This window comes from Vombatus ursinus, unplaced genomic scaffold (assembly GCF_900497805.2).
Source record: "Vombatus ursinus unplaced genomic scaffold, bare-nosed wombat genome assembly UNPS02014822.1, whole genome shotgun sequence".
Taxonomy (NCBI): domain Eukaryota; kingdom Metazoa; phylum Chordata; class Mammalia; order Diprotodontia; family Vombatidae; genus Vombatus; species Vombatus ursinus.
The window spans coordinates 4,660,643-4,682,121 of NW_020954600.1; the positions used below are offsets into that span (position 1 = coordinate 4,660,643).

Genomic DNA, 21,479 nt, shown 5'->3' on the forward strand with positions numbered 1-21,479 from the left:
CTATTCTTTTCCTTGTCTCCAGTTTCCAGGGGCCTGATTCTGGACTTCTAGTCTAGAAGCCTGCATGGTAAAAAGTAGCTATTTTCAACAATGGACTACATAGCTACAAGACGGTAAAATGGTGCACCTAAATGGAGTCAGAAAGCCCTGAATTCAAAACTTCCTTCCGATTACTCACCACCTGAGTGACCCTCACATGTCTCTTAATCTCTCTTCATCTCAGTGTCTTCATCTGTAAAATGAGGGTAACAATAACACCTACCTCCTAGGGTTGCTGTGAGACTCTTACTATAAAAAGCATTTTGCAGGGGCAGCTAGGTGGCAGAGCAGATAGAGCACCAGCCCTGAGGTCAGGAGGACCTGAGTTCAAATCTGGTCACACTACCTGTGTGACCCTGGGCAAGCCACTTAACCCCATTGCCTAGCCAAAAGAAACAAACAAACAAACCAAAACAAAAAGCATTTTACAAAACTTAAAGCATTACATAAATGTTAGCTATTATTATTATTATCATTATTATCTTTACCACATTTACTCATACCTTCTGAAAAGATTATTAAAGAACAAAGGCTTAAAATTAGGAAATGAAAGGTTAGTCTCCTGCTCTACAACAGGCTCTCTGCTGGTTTCCTCCCTCATGCTGAGTCTTGCTCTAAGTCTCCTGTCCCTGCCTCTAGCTCGCCATCACCTTTAGAAGGGGGTTGAGGGCCACTGACAGAGGAATGTCTTAACTGGCTGGGTACATCTGATGCTGCCAATGAAAGAGGAAAAGAAAGTCAGAGGATTTTGGAGAAGGCAAATTTCTCGCCAGGTATTCAGTGCCCAACCAATGGCTATTACACTTGCACCAGATTTAAGCTAATAAATAGCTGAAGGTTTTGACGCCATCAAGGACTGCAGGCCATAAATGCTTTGAAGTACAACATGGAAGCAAGTGCACACACAGGAGCCCTTTGGTGCTCACAGAATAGGAACAGTGGTACAGACAGAGGGTTAGGCATGAGGCAGAAGGGGCAAAAGGACTGCTGGGGTCAGGATGAAGAGCAGAACCTACCCAAGACTCCAAGATAAGCCTTCCTTTTGACTTTTAAAAACAGAATGCCTATCACATGTGCTGAGGCTCTGGGGCCTAGCCTTAACTGTCAGAACACTGCACATCAATCCTTGGGATTGGCCGGCCTCTGGGGGCCATTAAAGAGAAGAATGCACTCATTACAAAGTCCATGATATTTCAGATTCTGCAGCGAGGAGGTTCAGAAAGGAGGGGTACTTCCTGTACTAAGCACTTGCTGTACTCTATTTGGTGCTTCTTTCTAACTGAAATGCTTAGAGTGCAGGGAATGGCCCCACAGGCTTTGTCATTCTCTAACAGTTTCAGGGGTACATGCTTTGTCTAATGAGGTGAGATACTAAGGCATTAAACTGGAAACAGGGACTTACATTTTTAAAAAATGGAATGAAAATAAATTAATAATAAGGAAAACAATCAAAACAGCAGAAAAGCAAAAGCAAGTTCATATATGAATAACACTGAAAATTCATAATAACCTCATCTATTAGGTTTATATAAAATGTTTATGAGTTTACTCCATCCACTTAAAAGTACATAGACACCAGTAGTGTTTTACAAGCTGGTTTTGTACTAATAAATACAAGACAAGTACATGAAAGATTGAATCTAAGAAATGTGCCAAAGACACAAACCTAAAACACCAATCTGGAGGCCTGCCAGGTCTGTCTGGATCTTCTTATAGATATCAACTGATCCAAAGTCAACAGCAATCGTCTTGGTTTCCACTTTGAATTTTTCTCCTAAAAAGGAACAAAGAGAGAGGTGTTTTAAAAATATATGTGTGAATTAGAATTCCAATTCAGTGACACTTTTTCTTCCAAATTTTCAAATTGGATGTGGTTCTTGGAATATGACCCCAGACCCTGCACACCTTACCCTATGTAAGACCCTGACCAAGGCACTGAACCCTGCTGTAAGCCTCAGTTTCCTCCACCGTAAAGTGAAAACCTTACACTCAAGGACATCTGAACTCTTTTCTCCAGCTTTGATTCTAAGCCCATGATTTTCAGTACTGGAAGGACAGCCTAGCAGAAAACATAAAACAAGCAGTTAATGGTGAGCTGAATTTTCAACAGTAGCATGAATCTATTATTGTTATTCAGTCATGTCCAACTCTTTGTGACCCCATCTGGGGCTTTCTTGGCAAAGATTCTGGAGTGGTTTGACATTTCCTTCTCCAGTTCATTTTACAGATGAGGAAACTGAGGCCAACAGGGTGAAGGGACTTGCCCAAGGTCACACAGCTAGGAAGTATCTGAGGCTGGACTTGGCCTCCATACCAGTGCTCTATCAAACTTTGCCGCCTCACTGCCCATCCTGGATCTAAGTAACCCACAACCAATGATGCCTTTTATAAAATGATGATAGTGACACCCACTTCCAGATCTTCAGATAAATTGCATGACATAATAAAAGGAAAAATACAATTCACATCTAAACATGTCTGAAATACCACTGGGTTTGAGAGTTTTAATGAAACTAAGACCTCACAATTTCAGGGAGAAATTATCCAGTGTTTGGTGGGGCATATGGATGACTACCATGCATCCATATTTACAATCTAACAAAAATGGTAACACAAAATATGACCTTACTCTTGGCCCTGAAGTCTAGCGGTCACCACCACCAATGACCTCCTAAGAGCTTTAGAGAAATCCCTCAGTGAAGACAGTCATTAACTAGTCAGAGAAAGCGCCTCCAAAGTAGTGATCTACATAATAAAAGGTCCAAGGACTGACGGGTGCCCAATCAACAATCAACAAGCATTTATTAAGCACTCAGGAACAGTGCAAGAGAGTTCAAGATAGAAAGAAAAGCCTAGACCTTTTTTCCAAGGGAATGAGTGGTGATATTCGAGAAAGCACTCCTTTAAGCAAACTAATCACAGTGACTTCCATTTTGGTTAGCTATATTTAATAAAAGCAAACAGACTGGAATTTGGTTATACGTTAAATAATATGAATAAATCCCTGCTTCCTTAAAAAAAAGTTGGGGGGGGAAGAAGGAAGAGGCATAAATGGCAACTCTTTTGACAAGATGCCACATTAATTCACATGGGAAGAAGCAACTCTTATCGAAAAGGATTCTTGCCTTAAAGTTAAAGCTGAGTTACGAGAGACTTGGATCTCGGTTAGAATCAAGGACAAGAAATGACCCTGGAAAGAAAATTTTGCAAGGATTTTGAATTACAGTAGGAAAAATCATTGATCCAAAAAATACTTTGCCTCATCTTGAAGACATAATTACTGCCTTAACACAAATGGTCTATTCTACTCAAAAACTGGAAGCTTAGAAAACATGAAGACAGCATATCTTTTTAGAGTTGGGAGTGTAGAGGAAAATGCAGGGACTGAGTCTTTGTGTATCTTTTGCGCCAAATCATAGAAGTCACACCAAATCTCAAGAGTTGGAAGGGACTGCCAAGGTCATCCAAAATGGCCCCCAGAATTCACCAGTAAAGAGCATTGTCCTTACTTTGTCCATGGTCTCCCAAGGAAAAGTAATGAGGAAAGGTTGAAGGATACCTTTTATTAAACATAAAGCTTTTGAGTCGGGAAGAAAATAATAAAGCAATCTTCATAATGGTTTTAAGAAAAGCAAAGTATCTTCCCAGGCAGAACTGCTAGGCTGACATTTAATATGAATAAATTTCTCCCTAGTAATAATAACTATGTACTAACCAAGGAAGCAAATATACACTTTTATAACCTACTAGATTGGTGGGCATACTTACATTTTCAAGACTTATTTATATACAATGTAATCAAAGAACTAAGAATATTATTGAATCATGAACCCCACTATATCCCAAAGAGATCACACAAACAGGAAAAGGACCTACATGTACAAAAATATTCATAGCAGCTCTTTCTGTGGTGGCAAAGAATTGGAAATTGAGAGGATATCCATCAATTGGGGAATGACTGAGCAAGTTGTGGTATATGAATGTGATGGAATACTATTGTGCTATAAGAAATGATGAACAGGCTGACTTCAGAAAAACCTGGAAAGACTTGTATGGTCTGATGCTGAGTGAAGTGAGCAGAATCAAGAGAACGTTGTACACAATAACAGCCACGTTGTGTGATGACTAATATTGATAAACTTAACCCTTCCTGGCAATACAAGGATCTAAGACATCTCCAGAGGCCTTGTGATGGAAAATGTTATCCACATCCAAAGAAAGAACTATGGAAGTCAAATTGCTATTTTTTTTCTCTTCTGTTGAGTTTTGTTTCCTCTTTCTGATGATTCCTCCTATTGGTTTTAATTTTACTTACAACATCACTAATGTGAAAAAAAAGTTTAATATGAATGTAAATGTAGAGCCTATATCAGATTGTGTGCTGTCTTGGGGAGTGTGGTGGGGAGGAAGGGGGAGAAAAATTTTAAACTCAAAAGTATATGGAAGTGATTATTGATAAATCAAAATATATTAGTGAAAAAAAGAAAGTAAAAAAAAATCATGAACCCCAAAGAAGTCTCTCTATTTGTTCTTATATCAAGAGGAACATAATGGCTTCTAGAAGAAAGTAGTATGGCTGAATGATAATGGGGATTCCTTCCATTCCACAAGCTTTCTTTTGTCTGGCTTTATAGGTTACAAAGTGCTTTCTTCACAGCAACCCTGTGAAATAGAATACAATGATTATTTTCATTACCTTGATTTTATAGATTGGGAAACTGAGACTCTAGAGAGATGAAGTGATTTGTCTAGGATCACACAACTGCCAATAGCTAACTGAGACACAAAATCAGGTCTCTGGACTACTATTACCCTTGCCTGGTACTCAGGAGATCGGCGATCTGATTATCTGTGATTTGGAGACTCATAAAGGGAGCAGGAATTACCTGTTTATAGAATCCTATATAGCACCCTGCAGGCTATCACACAAACTTAGGTACTTGATATTTTTGAAGACGACTTCATCTTTAAAAACAAGCAAAACATCTATTGCCTGAAGTAGGATAGCCTGGCATCCTACCGCTTACAATGTAGCCTGTGTATTAAAATGAGATTCATACTCTAATTTTGGCTCTATCCCTGACATTGTGGGATCCTGGCCAAAGCCAGGATCTTCTGGCTTCTCTCTGGGTCTGTTTTCTTTTCTGTAAAAGTAGGGGAAATAGACTAAGGTGATCTCCCAAATTATTTTCAGCTTTAACTGTTATCGTAAGTTGCTACAAAAAGCTCGAAAATAGGTACCATCCTCTTATCATACAGAGTTTTTGGACCCCATTTTATAAAAGCAGATCTAGGCTGGGCATATGCCCAGAAGAAGGCAAAAGATGGGGGAAAAAAAGTACCCATGTGTGGCATCACCAAAATATTCACAACACTTCTGTGGTAGCACAGGCCTGGAACCAAAGTAGATGTCCATCAAATGTGGGATGGTTAAACAAATGATGGCATATGAATATAATAGAAGCAATGGATATGAAGAATTTATAGAAGCATTGAATGACTTACATGAATTAATTCAGAATGAAATAATTAGAACCAGGAAAACAATATGCCCAATGATCACAACATTGTGGCAAAAACTGAAAGTTGTACAATTATGACCAGTCCCTAGGCATTAGGGACAGGAGGAGAGTATGTGCACTGCCCCTCCCTTTCTGGAACAGTGGGGAGGAGGCTAGCACCCACTGGCAGATGTGTTGGTTACTTTGGCTCACCTGCTCACAAAGAAGGTTGTGGTTCAGGCTTTTCAGGCATGTCTGACTCTTCACAACCCCATTCAGAGCTTTCTTAGCAAAGGTAGTGGTTTGTTTTTCCCTTCTCCAGTTCATTTTTTACAGATGAGGAAACTGAGGCAAACAGTCGAATGACTTACCCAGGGTCACACAGCGAGTGTCTGAGGCCAGATTTGAACTCAGGAAGATGAGTCTTGCTGACTTCAGGCCTGGCACTCTTTTCACTGCACCACCTAGTTGCCCCACGATAAAGAATACCCAGTCCAATCTTGACTTTCCAACTGCCTTTTATGCATCTTGAACTAAATGTCCTGTAAACATCTTAACTCAAAATTTAACTCATTATCTTTCCCCCAAAACCCTCCCTTTTTTCTAACTTCCCCATTACTGTTGAGGGTACCACCATCCTCCCAAAACATCCAGGCTCCCAACCTAGGTATCAACCTTGGACCCTTCTCCCTCTCCCTCCTCATCCCTATTAAATCAGTGATCATCTTGTCATTTCCACCTTTGTAACGTCTCTTAAATACGTCCCCCCTCTCCTCTGCCATTGTCATCACTGTTGGCAACCCTTATTCTCTCACACCTGGACTACCACAATAACACGCTGCTGCTCAGCCTGTCACAAGTCACCCCCATTCCGCTGTCAAATTGATCTTTCTAAAACACAGGTCTGACCATACGATGCCCTTATCCAATAAACTCCAGTGGCCTCCAGGAAAAAATATTAAGTCCTCTGTTTAACATTCCAAGCCCTTCATCACCTGGCCCCTTTTCACCTTTCCAATCCTCTTCCACGTCACTCCTTCTCCATACATGCAGTGGCCTCCTGACAGCTCCTTGCATGCGGCACTCCATCACCTCATGCCAGGTGTTTTCCCTGGCCGTGCCCCAAGCCTGGCATGCTCTCCTTCATTTCCTCCTCCTGGCTTCCCTCAAGGCTCAGCTGAGGTCCCACTTTCTGCAGAAACCTCTCCCAGTCCTCCTTAATCTTAGTGCCTTCCCTCTGAAACTACTCTCAGTTTATCCTGTATGTGTCTTGTTTGTACAGGTATTTGCATGTCTTCTCCCCCATTAGACTGTGAGCTCCTTGAGTGGAGAGACTGGTTTTTGCCTTTCTTTGTATCTTCAGCACTTCTTACAGTGCCTGGCACATAGTAGGTGCTTAATAAATGCTAGATGACTGATTGACATGGGATGGCTTGCTGGCAGGTGAGGGGAGAGATATATATCAGAAATGAAGGTAATATAAAAACAAAGATACTAATCAAATGAATTTAAGAAAACTTTAAAAGCAGACCTGAGACAGGTTTCTTGACTGATATTTCCTAAAATGGCATGATGCCATGGGTAGGAATGGACAGATGGACAAATAGAAGGATGAATGAATAAATTAGTATTTACTATGTGCAAAGCACTAAGGACACAAAGAGAAAACCAAGACAATCCCCGCTCTTGATGAGTTCACATTTTAACACAGAGAGACAACACATATGGAACACTCAAGTCCCAAGTCAGTCTGAAAGACCCAGTACTCTTTGCAATGGCAAAGCGGATGGTAATGCATCTTCTGTGGTGGCATTTCCACTGTTAAGTCATCTGATGATGCCAAGAACATTTACATCAAAGACCCTGGTGGCAGTGGTTTGACCTGGGTCATCCCACTGACTTGTCTCGGTACTTCAGTTAGGCTCCCTTGCCTTTCCCAGTGGTTGGAGCCTGTGCAGCTAACAGCAGAGATGCAGAGCGCCCTGATTCTGACACTTTCACAAGGTCAGTGGCAGGTACATATGTCTATGACCACGCTTTCCAAGTCACAGGGCCCTGACAGTAACATTCTAGACTTTGACCCTAACCCCTTCTGACAGTTCTGCTGCCTTAGTGCAGCTCACCTGTTTCTCAGTCTGATGGGTGTAATTGATACCTACAGGGCTAATACAGCTCTGATGTAGGGACAAACCTCCCTCCCACAGCAGACAATCAGCTAGGAATAGAAACGGTGTTCTAGCACTGATAACTGCAGGACAAGTCAAGAATTAGGTGAGATAAAACTGTCCCTTCACTTTTCTTGCCCACTTCAAGAACTAAAAAACACATCCCTACAATTTATGCTCAGGGGAAAAAAAAATCTAAATGTTATTTATAATCACAGATCTATAGCACAATTGATCATCACTGGCCTCAAGCCACTGTCAGCCCCCGGGCATGGGCTGACCCATTCCAGCTCTGTGGCTATTTTTAGCCCAGAGACTACTGAACTGGGCCAAGCAAGGTCTGGAGTGAAAAGCAAAACTGGTCTGGATGTTCTGGACTCCCCAAGAATAACCCAAACCTGCCAACTTCTATATTCAAGCTCAAAATAAAAGAAAATTCATGAATATGCTACAAGTGACCTTTGGTTTCAACACCCTCCTACTTCTTAAGATCCTATGTCCTTTAAGACCCAGCTCAAGCCTCGCCTTCTACCTGAAACCTACCCTGATTCCCCACACTGCTCCTGCCCTCCTGCATGTATGTCCAAACCATGTATATCCTGTCTCCTCCAAGAGAATTCAGCTCTGTGAGTGCAAGGACTATTTCATTGTTGTCTTCATAACCCTAGCACCTAGCACACAGTAGGCACTTAAGAAATTCTGACTGATTAAATGAAGACAGTCACAGATTTCCCCTTTTACTACCCATAATGTTCATTTTCCTGTGTTTTGAGGCAGTATTGTTTCAGAGACCATGAACAGGGGAAGAATTTGGGCTTTTTTCATTTGCAGTAGCCAGGAATATTAGGTCTGCCCAATATGTACAACAGCAGACTGGGTTATGAATTCTACTGGATTCTTACAATCTTAAAAAAAAAAAAAAAACCCAGAAACAGCACATATGTAAGACTAATAGCCATGCCCCAATAGATAAGTGGTCAAAGAATATGAAGAGTTCTTAGAAGAAGAATTACAAAGTATTCACAATGACATAAATCTAAATCACAGTAAGAGAAATGTAAGTTAAAACAACTTTGGGCTGTCAAAGATAACAAAAAATGACAATTGGTGTTAGAAGGGTATAGTATGATAAACAGACTAGTACGTTGTTGGTGGAGTCGTGAATTGGTATAATCATTTTTCAAAGAACTTTGGAATTATTCAAGTAAAGTGACTAAAATATCCATCTCCTTTCATCCAAAGACATCATTAATAGCCTTATAAACTAAGAAAGCTATTGATAAAAAGAAAGTTCCCGTACATACAAAAATATTTATAGCAGCAAAGAACAGGAAACAAAGTAAAATGGGCATATAAACTTAATAGAATATTACTGTGCTATAAAAAGCACGGAAAGATCTATAGGAACTGATACAGAGTGAAGTCAGCAGAGGCAAGAAAACAATATATACGAGTACAACAATGTAAATAAAAAGAACAACCACACACACACAAATCAAAAGAGAATGTAGTGAAATTATACAGATCAAGCAAGATATAAATGAAGAAATTCCCCCAATTCACTCTTTGGCTTCTGTCTCAAAGTTCTGCACTCTTCACTACATTATACTGCCCTTCACTTAATTAACAATAATTTTGTTTGTCTTCTTAGACTTTAGATAAGATTTGTTGGGGAGATGATCTGACTACCCCAAAACTCTGAACAAAACGAAAAAGTAGGTTTTGACTCAAACTGCTTTGCACTGATAAGATTCTTAATTCTTCGATTTTATTTCTTGTATTTCTCGATGTCTCTAAGTATTATCCTAGATGCTCAACCTTCTTGGGTAAAGGCAAAATGAGCCACAAAAATATAAGGGGTGGAGGTGAGGGGGAAAGAGAGGGAGACATTGTCTTCAGGATTCAACATCATCCATGTAAGTCCAGGGTTTGATACATCCGTAGATTACATAGGGAAATGCCTTCCTCACTCGGAGAATTAGGCAACAGAGCACTACTCACAGATGTAACTCTGAAAAGTCATTTGGATAGCGGGAATGACACAGAGGCCCATTCTTGAAGACTATTAGGGCAGTTTCTGGAAGAGACTTCTGTTCTCTACTAGAGATGGTGGTGGTGCCAACTCAAACCTAGCTCAGGGCAAAAGCCTGGTCCAGCACCCATTCTCCAATACCTCCCTTCCTTGAAGATCTTAGGCCACTTAGCTTGACAGAGCCTTTTCCTTCACAGTCTCTCCTGAAAGCTCCATCTCCTGAAAGTTCTCTCTCTGTCTCTCTGTCTTTCTCTCTCTCTCTTCTCACCAACATATCTTAGACTCCCTTCAACTCACCTATCACCTCCTAAATGAAGTCTTTTCTAATTTTGATAGTTGTAAGTATTCTTGGCTTCCTCAAATTATCTTCTATTTACTAATCAGTTTACATACCCAGTAGAATAGAAGTTCCTTTTAGGACAGTTTTTTGTTCTTTTATAAAAATTTTCTCATTCCTAATACCTTGATATAACAGGTCTTTAATAAAAGTCTTGAATTTAAAGGGTAAGCAACATTTAGACTTAGAATGTCAATGAATCATAACATTCCCAGGCCTGAGCACAGGGCACCAGTTTACAAGGGAAGTGTTTAATAAACATTTGCTAAATAAATGTCGAATAAAGAATTAATGGGGATGTGGCATGAGTGTTAATTAGGCAGCACTGAATAAGAGGGATGGACAATATCTGAACCAGCAAAAGGCAAGGATAGCCTACGTAAAATGTTAACAGCTCACTTCACCCCATCCTTCTGCCAACATTTCCAAGGAAGTTTCAGGGTAGTTCACCTTCTTTTCTCTGTAAGACAGAGAAATGTGCAAGTCAGCACAATTCTTTTCCAAATGTCAGAGACAGCCCCACAAAGTACTTCAACATTCACTGGAATTTGCACTTCCATGGGAACTGAGGATAATTATCTGCCTATATCAAGGAAAGAACAGACACTGGCTATTGATCAGCCTAGGAAGGAAGGGCAGCTTGGAAAGTGAGGTGACTCTAGATCTGTTACTTGGTCCCAGACCACAGAATCAGGAAGCATCAGTTTGAATCCGCATTTGTGGTGTGACCTTCAGCAAGTTGTTTCATCTCTGAGCCTCAGTTTTCTCATCTGTAAAATGAAAATAATGCCAAACACACTGGGAAATGAGGAAAGTATTCTGGAAACTATAAAGGGCTGTAATAATGAGCTTATTTTTCCAATGTCCACCTACTGCTTAAGGTAATTTCACATGTGAAGATACCAGGTGATCACAGGAATAAAATTAGCATGTATAAACTCCACTTCCTGATTTTTAAGCGCAATCTCCTTTCCTGTAATTAGAAGGGCCCTCAAACATGCTGTCCACGCAAATTACCCTAATTCCAGCATTTTAAAAATTTGAATTGTTGTGAAAAATAAATGTGTCTCAAATTGGTTTGGAAACAAGTATTTAGCATACCCTCCATTCAGAGGATGCTGGAGCTGGAAGCAACTTTGAAATCCAACTAATCAGAAGTGGCAGTGAATTGTCCCAAAACACATAAAGAGTGTCAGAAATAAAACTAGAACTAAAACCAAGCATTCTGATGCCTGGTCTAGTGCTCATTCTATTAGTACAGTAGGTTGATTGTTTTATCTTATTTAAAAAGGCAAAAGGGAACATTAAAGCTATTTCACAACCTATAATACCCTTCCCTAATTTAAAGTTAAAAAGAATCCTCCTAAAAATGTGTTAGACTGAGATGCCCATAAAACGGAATTTATGACACAGACCTCCATGATAAGCACATCTTGGGTTCACGAGGTCCAATAGGGTTGCAGAAAAATATTCTTAAAACTATGTGTATACAGAACAATTACTTGTCTTGAAAAGCCTTCTCAGCAAATTCATAGTAACACAATACATCAAGCAGTCAAGACAGAGGACAGCAAACACAACAAATATAAACCATTAGAAGTCCTATCTTATGCTGGTGCTTAATGATCTGTATTTACTCTTACCATGGAGTGAAGAAAAGAAAAAAAAAACACCAAGGAAGGATGAAGAACAGAAGCATTACAGTATCAGAATATGGAAATAAGAGGTCGTTGTGGTATCATGGAGAGAGTATGGGGAAAGGGAATAGGAAGATGAGGGTTATAGTTCGAGTTCTGCCAACTAATGAGATCAAAGCAAAGTAAACAAGTGGCTTGGACTTCATTTTCCTAATACACAAAACAAATTGGGACAAAACTGATCCCTTCTCTCATTAACATTCTATGTTGAATTTTCTAAGGTCTCTTCCAGTTTTAACATTCTACACAAAACATTCTAAGGTTCCTTCCAACTAATATTCCACATTCTAAGACCCCCTACCAGCTCAAACACTGCACATTTTACACTTTAAGATCTCTCTCAGCTCCAACACATTACATTCTATGCTTTAAGATGCCACCTAGCTCTAATATTCATGATTCTGTGAATGAATGGATGAATGAATGAAAAAAAGCACTCATTAAGAATGTACTATGTTATCAGGCACCATGCTAAATGTTGCAGATATAAATATAAAAAGCAATATTGTTGTTACAGGGCTTGTATCCTAATAGGAGAAAAAAACACATGAACTGGAAGAGAGGGCAGGGAGGAGCATTTTTTGTCTAGGAAGTCACAGGGATGGTAAAAGGAGTCATAAGACAATGATTGATGCATTATATGAGCCATGATTTTAATAAAGGGACTTCATAGAGAACAGATGTGAGCAAAATTTTACTTTTAAAATTTCTTCTACTTCGAAAATGTTGGTTAAGAGATCTTCACCTGAGGTCCTTCCCAGCTCTAAATCTGTAACCTTATGACCATATCTTCAAAGTACATATACCAAATGTACCAAAGTACATGGGGCCTAGAAGGTGAGGTGACTAGGCCCAACTCCATAGCAAAACCAGAAGCACAATCCAGTTTCTCCAACTCCTGCTCTGGGGCCTAATTTATAACACCACAACTGGTCTTTCCCTACTCTCTTATGAAACAACAAAACCGATCACTAAACATTCACTGAGCAAACCATTACTTTTCAATCCTAGTGCAATAGCTCCAGGATTCTTTAGGAATGGACAGGCATGGGAGAAAATAATTTTCTTGGAATTAAAAAGTGCATCAAATGAACAGAGGTTGTTGCTTTCTTTAAATTGATGGATTTTTATCATTCATAAGAGAAATTTTTACAAGGCCTTCTTAAGATATTTTAGGAGATAATTTTTTTTCTCTTAAGATTTTCACCAAAGTCCCACTTCTGACATGGTTTTTGAAGGAAATGCCAATGGAGCCCAGTTCTGAAAAGTCTTAGTCCAAGCTGGAAAAGTTTTGAGTATGGATCTGGTCATGGAATGTGTGGCCAGGTGAAACAACGGATAGAGAACTGGACCTGGAATCAGGAAGACTTGAATCCAAATTCTACCTCAGACAGTTACTAGCTGTGTAACCCTCCACAAGTCACTTAACTGGTATCTGACTCAGTTTCCTCATCTGTAAAATGGGGATAACAACAGCAAGTCGTTGCAAGAATTAAATGAGATAATATTTATAAAGTGCTTTGTAAGCCTTAAAGTAGTATACACGTTACCTACTCTATCTGTTGTTTGAAGACTAGTCTAGTTAAGTGTGGAAAAGCCCATTATCAAACTATTAAGTGATGAATTTTCAACTGCAGCAATTCTTGAAGACCATTTACTAGGCTGCAGAAGGAAAAAGCTGGCATTGGCAAGAGTATCCTTACTTGTGAAATTAAAGATCATTGAAGTTATAAGCATTTACAGCTTAGATGACTGGCAGTTATAAAACTATAATGTAAAATAATGAGTGATGCTGAAAGCACACAACAGTGCTGTACTATTCTAAGCTCTGGGGCTGGAAGGGAAAGTTCTAGAGCTGAGAGGAACCTTAATTTAGTCCTATCCCCTGCTTTTACCGAGTGAAGTGATTTGTTTATGATCTCACAGTCATAGCTGGGATTTGAAATCAGGTCACCTGACCCCAAATCCAATGTTCTTTCTACCATACTCTGATGACAATCTAATTTCATGTTCATATTTTAGGCTTCTTAAATGCTGGTATTTCTAGAAAATATCATTCATTTAACAACTTGAATATTTCATATCATAAAAACTGGCACTGTCTGGTTTTGGGTTATATGTCTATGCTTTTTTTAAGTTGGCTAAAATAAATGAATTATGGAATGTTCTGAAAACAGCAAGTCAAATGGAATACTTCCCAAAAATATTCATCACGACTGAAAATATTAAGAATAGCTGAAAAGTTTTTCTTTTATCATTCATAAAAATTTGTCAACTTCAAGAAAAACCATTCACAAAAAGATTAGAAACAACTTCCATTCCTTTCCAAGATGCATTTCTCCATTCAAGGAAAAGCTGTTGCTCCCATGATCTGATGGCACATTCCTGCTGACTCCTGGAGCTCCTCAGTGCACAGGGTATAGCCCCTCCTCTCAGGAACATCCAGAGAATGATCAGAACCAGGATATTTGAGTATGTTTCTTTTCTTTTCTCTTTATCAGTCACAAGTGGCTGCGCTGGATATTAAAAAAAAAAAAAAAAAAGACAACCCTAGGGAGTCGTTGCTATGTGAAACGAGGATGCAAGTGACATTCAGCCCCTACTGCAAGCATGGTCTGGTAACTGTTACCAGAAAACAAAGTTAATAGCCTTTGTGTGTTGTGTTGGGACAGGGAAGAGGAAGGCCAGGCAAGAACGGAATGATCACCACTCGACAACTCATTTTTATAAAATATTACATGCAAGCATGTGTACATTTACACACACAAACATATGTACCTTTAAACTTTAAAAAAAGATGGGCTTTACAGGAGAAACAATACAGTCTGCAGCTGCTGTTTTTTCTTTTTAGTACTATATTAAGCAGCCTGAGGATTCTCCACCACGATTAACATGATCTTTAAAATGTATACACCCTCATCACCAGCCACTCATTACGTGGTGTCACACCAAATGGGGGCAACTTTCCAAGCAATTCTGCTTACAAAAGTATCAGGTCAAAAGCATATCGTGTGAAGAATGCAAATCTAATAATAATCTTAAAAAAGGTGGTTTCTACCAATTTTCTCTTTAAATAACAAATCTTATTTTTAAGAAGAATTAGGATATGAGAATTAACTCTTACCTCTTGGGTGATTCTGGCCTATTTGATGCATCTTTTGATTTTCAGTTTCCATATCTGAAAAATGTGGCAGTCAGGCCAGACAATCCCTTCATTTGGGCACTGAAGGTCTGAGCTTCTACAGGGAAGTCATGATGCTTTACAGTCAAAATTATCAGCTTCCTCAAACACCAGGAAAAGCAGTTATGGCCCAATATCAAAAGCGCACAAACAAGAAATTCTAAGGCTAGACTTTTTTAATAGTATTTTTTTCTCCACAATCACAAATCAAGAAATATTTAGCATTCATTCTTACAAAATTTTGAGTTCCAAATTTTTCTCCCTCCCTCTCTCCTCTCCCCTCTTCTGAAAATGGTAGGCGGTTTGATATAGTTTATACCTATGTTATCATGTAAAACATTTTCATATTCATCATGGTTGTGGAAGAAGAAACAGGTCTAAAGTAAGAAAAAAAATGAGAAAGAATGAAGTAAGTGAAAAAAATAAACTTCAATCTGCATTCAGAGTCCATCAGGTCCTTATCTGGATATGGATAGTATTTTCCTTCATGAGTCCTTGGTACTTGTCTTGGATCATTGTTTTGCTGAGAAAAGCTGAGTCAGTCATAGCTGATCATCACATGACATTGCTGATACTGTGTATGCTGTTTTCCTGGTTTTGTTCATTTCACTTCGCATCAGTTCACACAAGTCTTTCTAGGTTTTCCTTTACTCTGTGTGTGTCTCTCTGCTTCAGGTGTGTTTCTTGTAAGCAACATATTGTGGGATACTGATTTTTGTTCTACTTTGCTATCTGCTTCTGTTTTATGGGACAGTTCATCCCATTCACATTCACCATTATGATTAGTACCTGTGTATTTCCCTCCACCCTATTCTTCTTGTTGTCCTCTCTCTCCTTTCACCCTCTCCCACATCACCAATGTTGTGTTTCTGTATACCACCTCCCCTGATCTGCCCTCCCTTCTGTCAGTCCCCACCCTACCCCTTATTTAATCTCCTCCCCTCTCCAGTAAGATAGATTTCTATATTCATCTGAATGTGTATTTTATTCCCTCTTTAAGAAGTACTGATGATAGTAAGGTTCAAGCAATGCCCATCGCCTCCCTTCCCATCTTCCCCTCCACTGTAGTAGGTCTTTCTCACCTCTTTATGGAGATAATTAACCCCATTCTACCTCTCCCTTCCTTCTGCACCCATTTTACTCCTCTTTTTCATCCTTTATTTTTTTTATGTCATTCCCTCAAATACACCTTATACCCATGCCTTCCATCCATGTTTATTCCTTCTATCTGTACTGTGATACAATTTTTAAGAGTTACAAGTATCATCTTCCTTCCCATGTAGAAATGAATTCCTTCTGGGGTCCCCCCCCCCTTTTTCACCTGTTTGTGTTTCTCTGGAGTCTTGATATTGGAGATCAAATTTTTGGTTTAGTTCTGGTCTTCTCCTTATGAAGGCTTGAAAACCTTCTATTTCACTGAATGACCATTTTTTCCCCTCGATGTATTATGCTTAATTTTGCTGGGTAAGTGATTCTTGGTCATAGTCCTAGCTCCTTTGCCCTTCGGAATATCATGTTCCATGACCTCCAGTCCTTTAATGTTGCAGCTGCCAAGTCCTCTGTGATCCTGATTGTGACTTCCCGATACTGGAATTGTTTCATTCTGGCCACTTGCAGAATTTTTTCCTTCACCTGATAGTTCTGAAATGTGGCTATAATGTTCCTGGGGTTTTTATTTTGAGATCTCTTTCCTGAGGTGATCGGTGGATTCTTTCAATGCCTATTTCGCCCCCTGGTTCCAGGACATCAGGGCAGTTTTCCTTGATAATTTCCTGAAAGATGCTGTCCAGGACCTGCTTTTGATTATGGCTTTCAGAGAGTCCAATGATTCTGATATTGTCTGAGGCCGGATTTAAATTCTGAATTGCCAAATACTGACTGTAGTGAAAGGTGTTTAACCTCTCCAATCCAAAACTTTAGGAAAGACTTGGCAAAGAAACACACAGGGTGTCCCAAAAGTTGGACTGTGGTTTTCAGGTATTAAGGCTGCTTTTGAAACACAATTCTAGTATGTTTTAGGAAAATATCATGAAAAGAACTATTGTATAGTTTTTTTTTAAAAGATTAACTTCTAAAACTATGCCTTTTTTTGTAATAAGGGACTATTTTCTGCTTAGTCTTTGCATCCCCAGAGTTCACCTTATTTTCCTTGAAGAGAATAGGATATTCTCTGGCAGTCTAGTTAGGGGAAAGACCCCTGAGTAGAAAGCCAAGCCCTGAGCTTCAAATCCCTCTTCTATCATTACCCAGCTGTGTGACTGTGAGCAAATCACTTCCCCTTTCTGGACCTCAGTTCAGTTACCTATAAAAGGAGGGAGCTGGATTATGGTCTTTAAGAGGTAGACCATATAGTATATAACTTGGGTAGCTATAATCCACATGCCCTACAGTATTGGTAGGAGCCACATAGACAGGTTCATGGTGGGTAGTAACACATACACTCTTCACAGAAAATGTAAAACATGACATAAAGGCAACATTACTGGACATTCAGTCAGAAGATGAGTCTTATGCTTTTCATTAGCTACATGGACTTGGGCAGGTCATACAATCTCTACAAGCCTCACTTTCCTCACCTAGAAAATAAAGGTATTGGGCTAGATTCTCTCCAATCCAGTACTAACAATCTCTTAACCTTAAGAGTTAAAGTATGTACTAATAGTTTGGCACTTGCACTACTTATTAAAGAAAAAAAAGAGACAAGGTCCCCCCTATCTTGCCCAGGCTGGAAGTGCAGGGGCTACTCATGAACCCAAGCCCATTTCTGTCTAAGGGGAGCTTTGCCAGCTTCATTTCCAACCTAGGATGGTTTGTGGATGGGGTGGCCTACCATTCCTGCATGTCTACCATATTGATGCCAAACTCCCACAACAGTGCAACTCTCCCAAGCTCAAGAGCTCTGCCAACCTCAGCCTTTCCAGGAGCCAGGACTACAGACATGCTCTACCAGGTCCTGCACTTGCAGTACTCTTCTAACGTGCTTATTATTAGCATAGCGCCTGCCAAGTAGTAGGCAGTATATAAATACCTATTCCCCTTCCACCACATCCTTTTAAAGGACTTTCAAGAGCTTTAGAACTCTCGAGAAAAGATTTTTAAAAATCAGACAACTAAGATCAAGAAGTGAAACTGTAGATATCAATTAATTAGCAATTGTTGAGTCTCTGTTACCCCAATAGTCTGCTCAGCCCTATGGTAGAAGCTGTGAGGATACAGAAGCAGAATAAAGGACAAAACAGTTGAGTAGGCAAGGCTAACAAAGAGAACTAATTCGCAAACAATACAAAACAATATATAATTAAATGCTGGATTGTGTGGTTCAGACTCTCCAGCCAGCTGGAGTAATGAATTCAACTCAACAAATATTTATTAGGCTTCTTCTTTGTGCAAGGCATTCTGGGTGAAAAGACAAAAACAAATAAAGACAGGTCCTGCCTTCACAGAAGGGATGGGATTGGAACTGGGCCTGAAAACAGGAAGATTTAGAAAGGCCACAGAAGGGTAAAATCGACAACGGCCCAAAGTGTTAATGAGGCCAAGAAGGAGAACAGCCTGGACAGGACGCCAAAGAGCAGTGGGAAGTGAGTTTGGATCGGGAGAGTAAGAAGCAAATTACAGAGGGTCTTAAAAGTAGAGCAAGAATTCAGAATGGACACAGCAGTTCACAAGGAAAAGAGATGGAGACTTCACTTGAAAAGTTTTCTACATAGCCTAGTATGTAAAGGCAATAAAAAACTCCAGCAAAGATTTCTCTGACATGGGGATACAGAACTACGTACACTGGAAGGCAGAAAAAGAACCAATGTGAAAGGAATTAAACACAAGAAAGATGGAGGGTTCCAAAAGGAACCTGAATCGAAAGAAAAAAGTAAGAATGGGGATCAATGAGCTTGAGAGAGAAGGGAAACACTCTTCCTCTAGACATGGCAGGAAAGATAAGATCCAACAAAGAGTTTTCACATGAAATCAATCAATCAACATTTATTAAATGCCAAATACATGTGCCAGGCACCAAGCTAGGGACTAGACTAAATAAGGAAGATGATTTAAGGAGAAGAAGGGCCAGCCTGCCCTGGGAGAAGAACAAGAGGCTTGGAGCTTCCCTTAGCAGAAGGTCAAGGGGGTTGGCATTGAAGTCCCCCCCTTCAAAGCCTAAGCAGGATGTCACGCAGTCTATGAAGCCTTCTGCAAAGTACTTTCATCCCTGTATATGAAATGGCTTCAGTTATGACCTATAGCTCCTAAAAGAGAACTCTGCTGAAGTAACTCCAAAGTAACTCAAGCTCAATTCCAAACTTTCCTAATAACTTTTCCTAATACCATACACTCCATTAAGAGAGTCAGAAGTTATTGTCAAAAGCACCGCATTTCAACCTAGACAGTTTGAGCAAGGGGAAAGAATTTAACTTTGGAGAAAACAGAAAGATTTTTCTAAAATGTAATCAATTTCAACTAGGAAAAGAAGGTTTACTACCTACCGAGTTTGTTTTAGTTGGCACCTTAGAACCAATAACCCTTTAAACATAATGATTAAAGAGAAAAAAAAATTTGAGGAGGGGTTTAGCATGCATACCTAGAATTCATCATTAATATTAATTATTAATTTAAATTTAAGGGGGGAAAGGAGAGGGTTCCTCACCTAGTTACAAAACTTTTTGGCTCTCTAAGAACTGGGAACCTCTTTCTCCACGTTCTCTTATTAGTCTTATATTTATTAAACATAAATTTGTCCAGCTGGATTCTTGACTCAGCCCCCACCCACTGGAAAACAGCTTTCTTCCCTTTCCTGCTGTTTTCCCTCAAACTTCCTGCAGCTCCTTCTCCCATCACCGTGTCAGCCAAGAACCCTGCCTCATATTTTACAAATAAAAAAAAAAAAGGCCATTTACCTTGACCTATGCCTTCTGTCACTCTCTCCTCCTTTGCACCTACCTCACATGACGAGGTGTCCTTCCTCCTGAACAAGACTAAGCCCTCAACCTGCATAAGACATCCCATTCCATCCCATCTCCTTCAACAGACTGCCCCCTCTGTTATCCCCCTACCATATCTGCAATCTCTCTCTCTGTCTACTGGTTCATGCCCTATTGCCTACAAACATGCTCATATCTTCCCCATCCTCAAAAACCTTCATCTGATCCCTCCATCCCTGCTATTGTCCTATATGTCTCCTGCCTTTTCTGGCTAAACTCCTTAAGAAGATGACCTCCTATAGGTTCTCTTTTCTCCCTTCCTTCTTAACCCCCTACAATTCAGCTCTTCACTCACTCACACATACAAAAACATAGGTTACATATTGAAAAAGATGTTAAATATATATGAAGGAATATCAACAAATATTCATTAAGGACCCATAATGTACAAGTTAATTCATTATGAATCAAAGGCTGATATCATGTGGGTTGTATTAGATGATCTTTAAAGTTCTATGTTCACTAAAAAAATGAAACCAATTTTCCAAAGAAGGTAACTTTGAACTTGGGACTACCTTCTCACAAAGTTAGAAGAAAAAGTAAACACCTCCTGGGTGAGAATATCAAAATTTTTTAAATGTTTCATAGAACAAATTTTTCCATATTATTCTGTTGCTTAAAGCTATGCCCAACAATTATTTATTTTAACAACATAACAATTTAAGAATGAGAGGAGAAACATCTATGGAAATGGGAATAATTTCATTCCACACTGGTCCCTATTCTCCTCCTTCTAAAGAGAATTTTATTAAAAACAAACAAACAAAAAAAAAATCACTGAGCCATCAATAATCCAATAGGAGAGACCACTTACTGCTTTGAAGAAACTCTCCATCCACAGCCAAGTATTTTAATTAAGAGGTACACTCTAGCATCTGGCTACAGCACAGTACACTCCCAGCTGTGGAATGGCAACACTAGAACAGCTGCCTTAATTGGAGATGCAGACCTAAACACGTTCATTTGGCTGGTCTATGTAATTGGTAGACATGTTAACATTTCTATTAAAATATCCATCCATAATACAGATGTTGTTCTTCTCTATCACAGAAAAAAACTAGGAGCAGTATAAACAGTAACAGAAGTTGAAATTAACTGCAATTGGTAGAAACATTTTGAGTTCATAATGGAATGTTCCAAGAGTTTGGGAACATACATATGAGATTAATATATTAAATTTCAGAAGTAGCACTCTTTGCAGAGTATAATGAAGCCCCCTTCTCAGTCTGTCCAGGAATACATCCTACATACTTTTCTCCAGCTTAATCTTCTTCATGCACAGATCTAGTTTCAAGACCCTCCTTTGTTAAGAATTCTTCATTTGCCCACAAATAAAAGTTTATTAGATTAACTTACTTGTAAACAAAAAATGCTTAAAACACCTTAGCACAGCATTCAAGGCTACCCAGAACCCAGTGGACACTGTATATTTCGGGTCTTATCTCACATACCGCCCCCTTTCACATAGGCTATATTCCAGGAAATTTGAAGGGTCCTCCCCATCATGGACTTCACACTTGGGATACACATCACTTCTACAGTGGTCACACATAA

The 21,479-nt window shown here is 39.4% G+C and overlaps 1 protein-coding gene across 1 annotated transcript in view; it reads right to left on the reverse strand.

Annotated features, from left to right (window-relative positions):
- HSD17B12 (hydroxysteroid 17-beta dehydrogenase 12) overlaps positions 1 to 21,479 on the reverse strand; it is a 144,145-nt gene that overhangs the window by 59,262 nt on the left and 63,404 nt on the right. Inside the window, exon 4 of the mRNA XM_027837841.1 lies at positions 1,706 to 1,813. Within this exon, the coding sequence (XP_027693642.1) occupies positions 1,706 to 1,813 (108 nt within the window). The remainder of the gene's footprint in view (positions 1 to 1,705; positions 1,814 to 21,479) is intronic.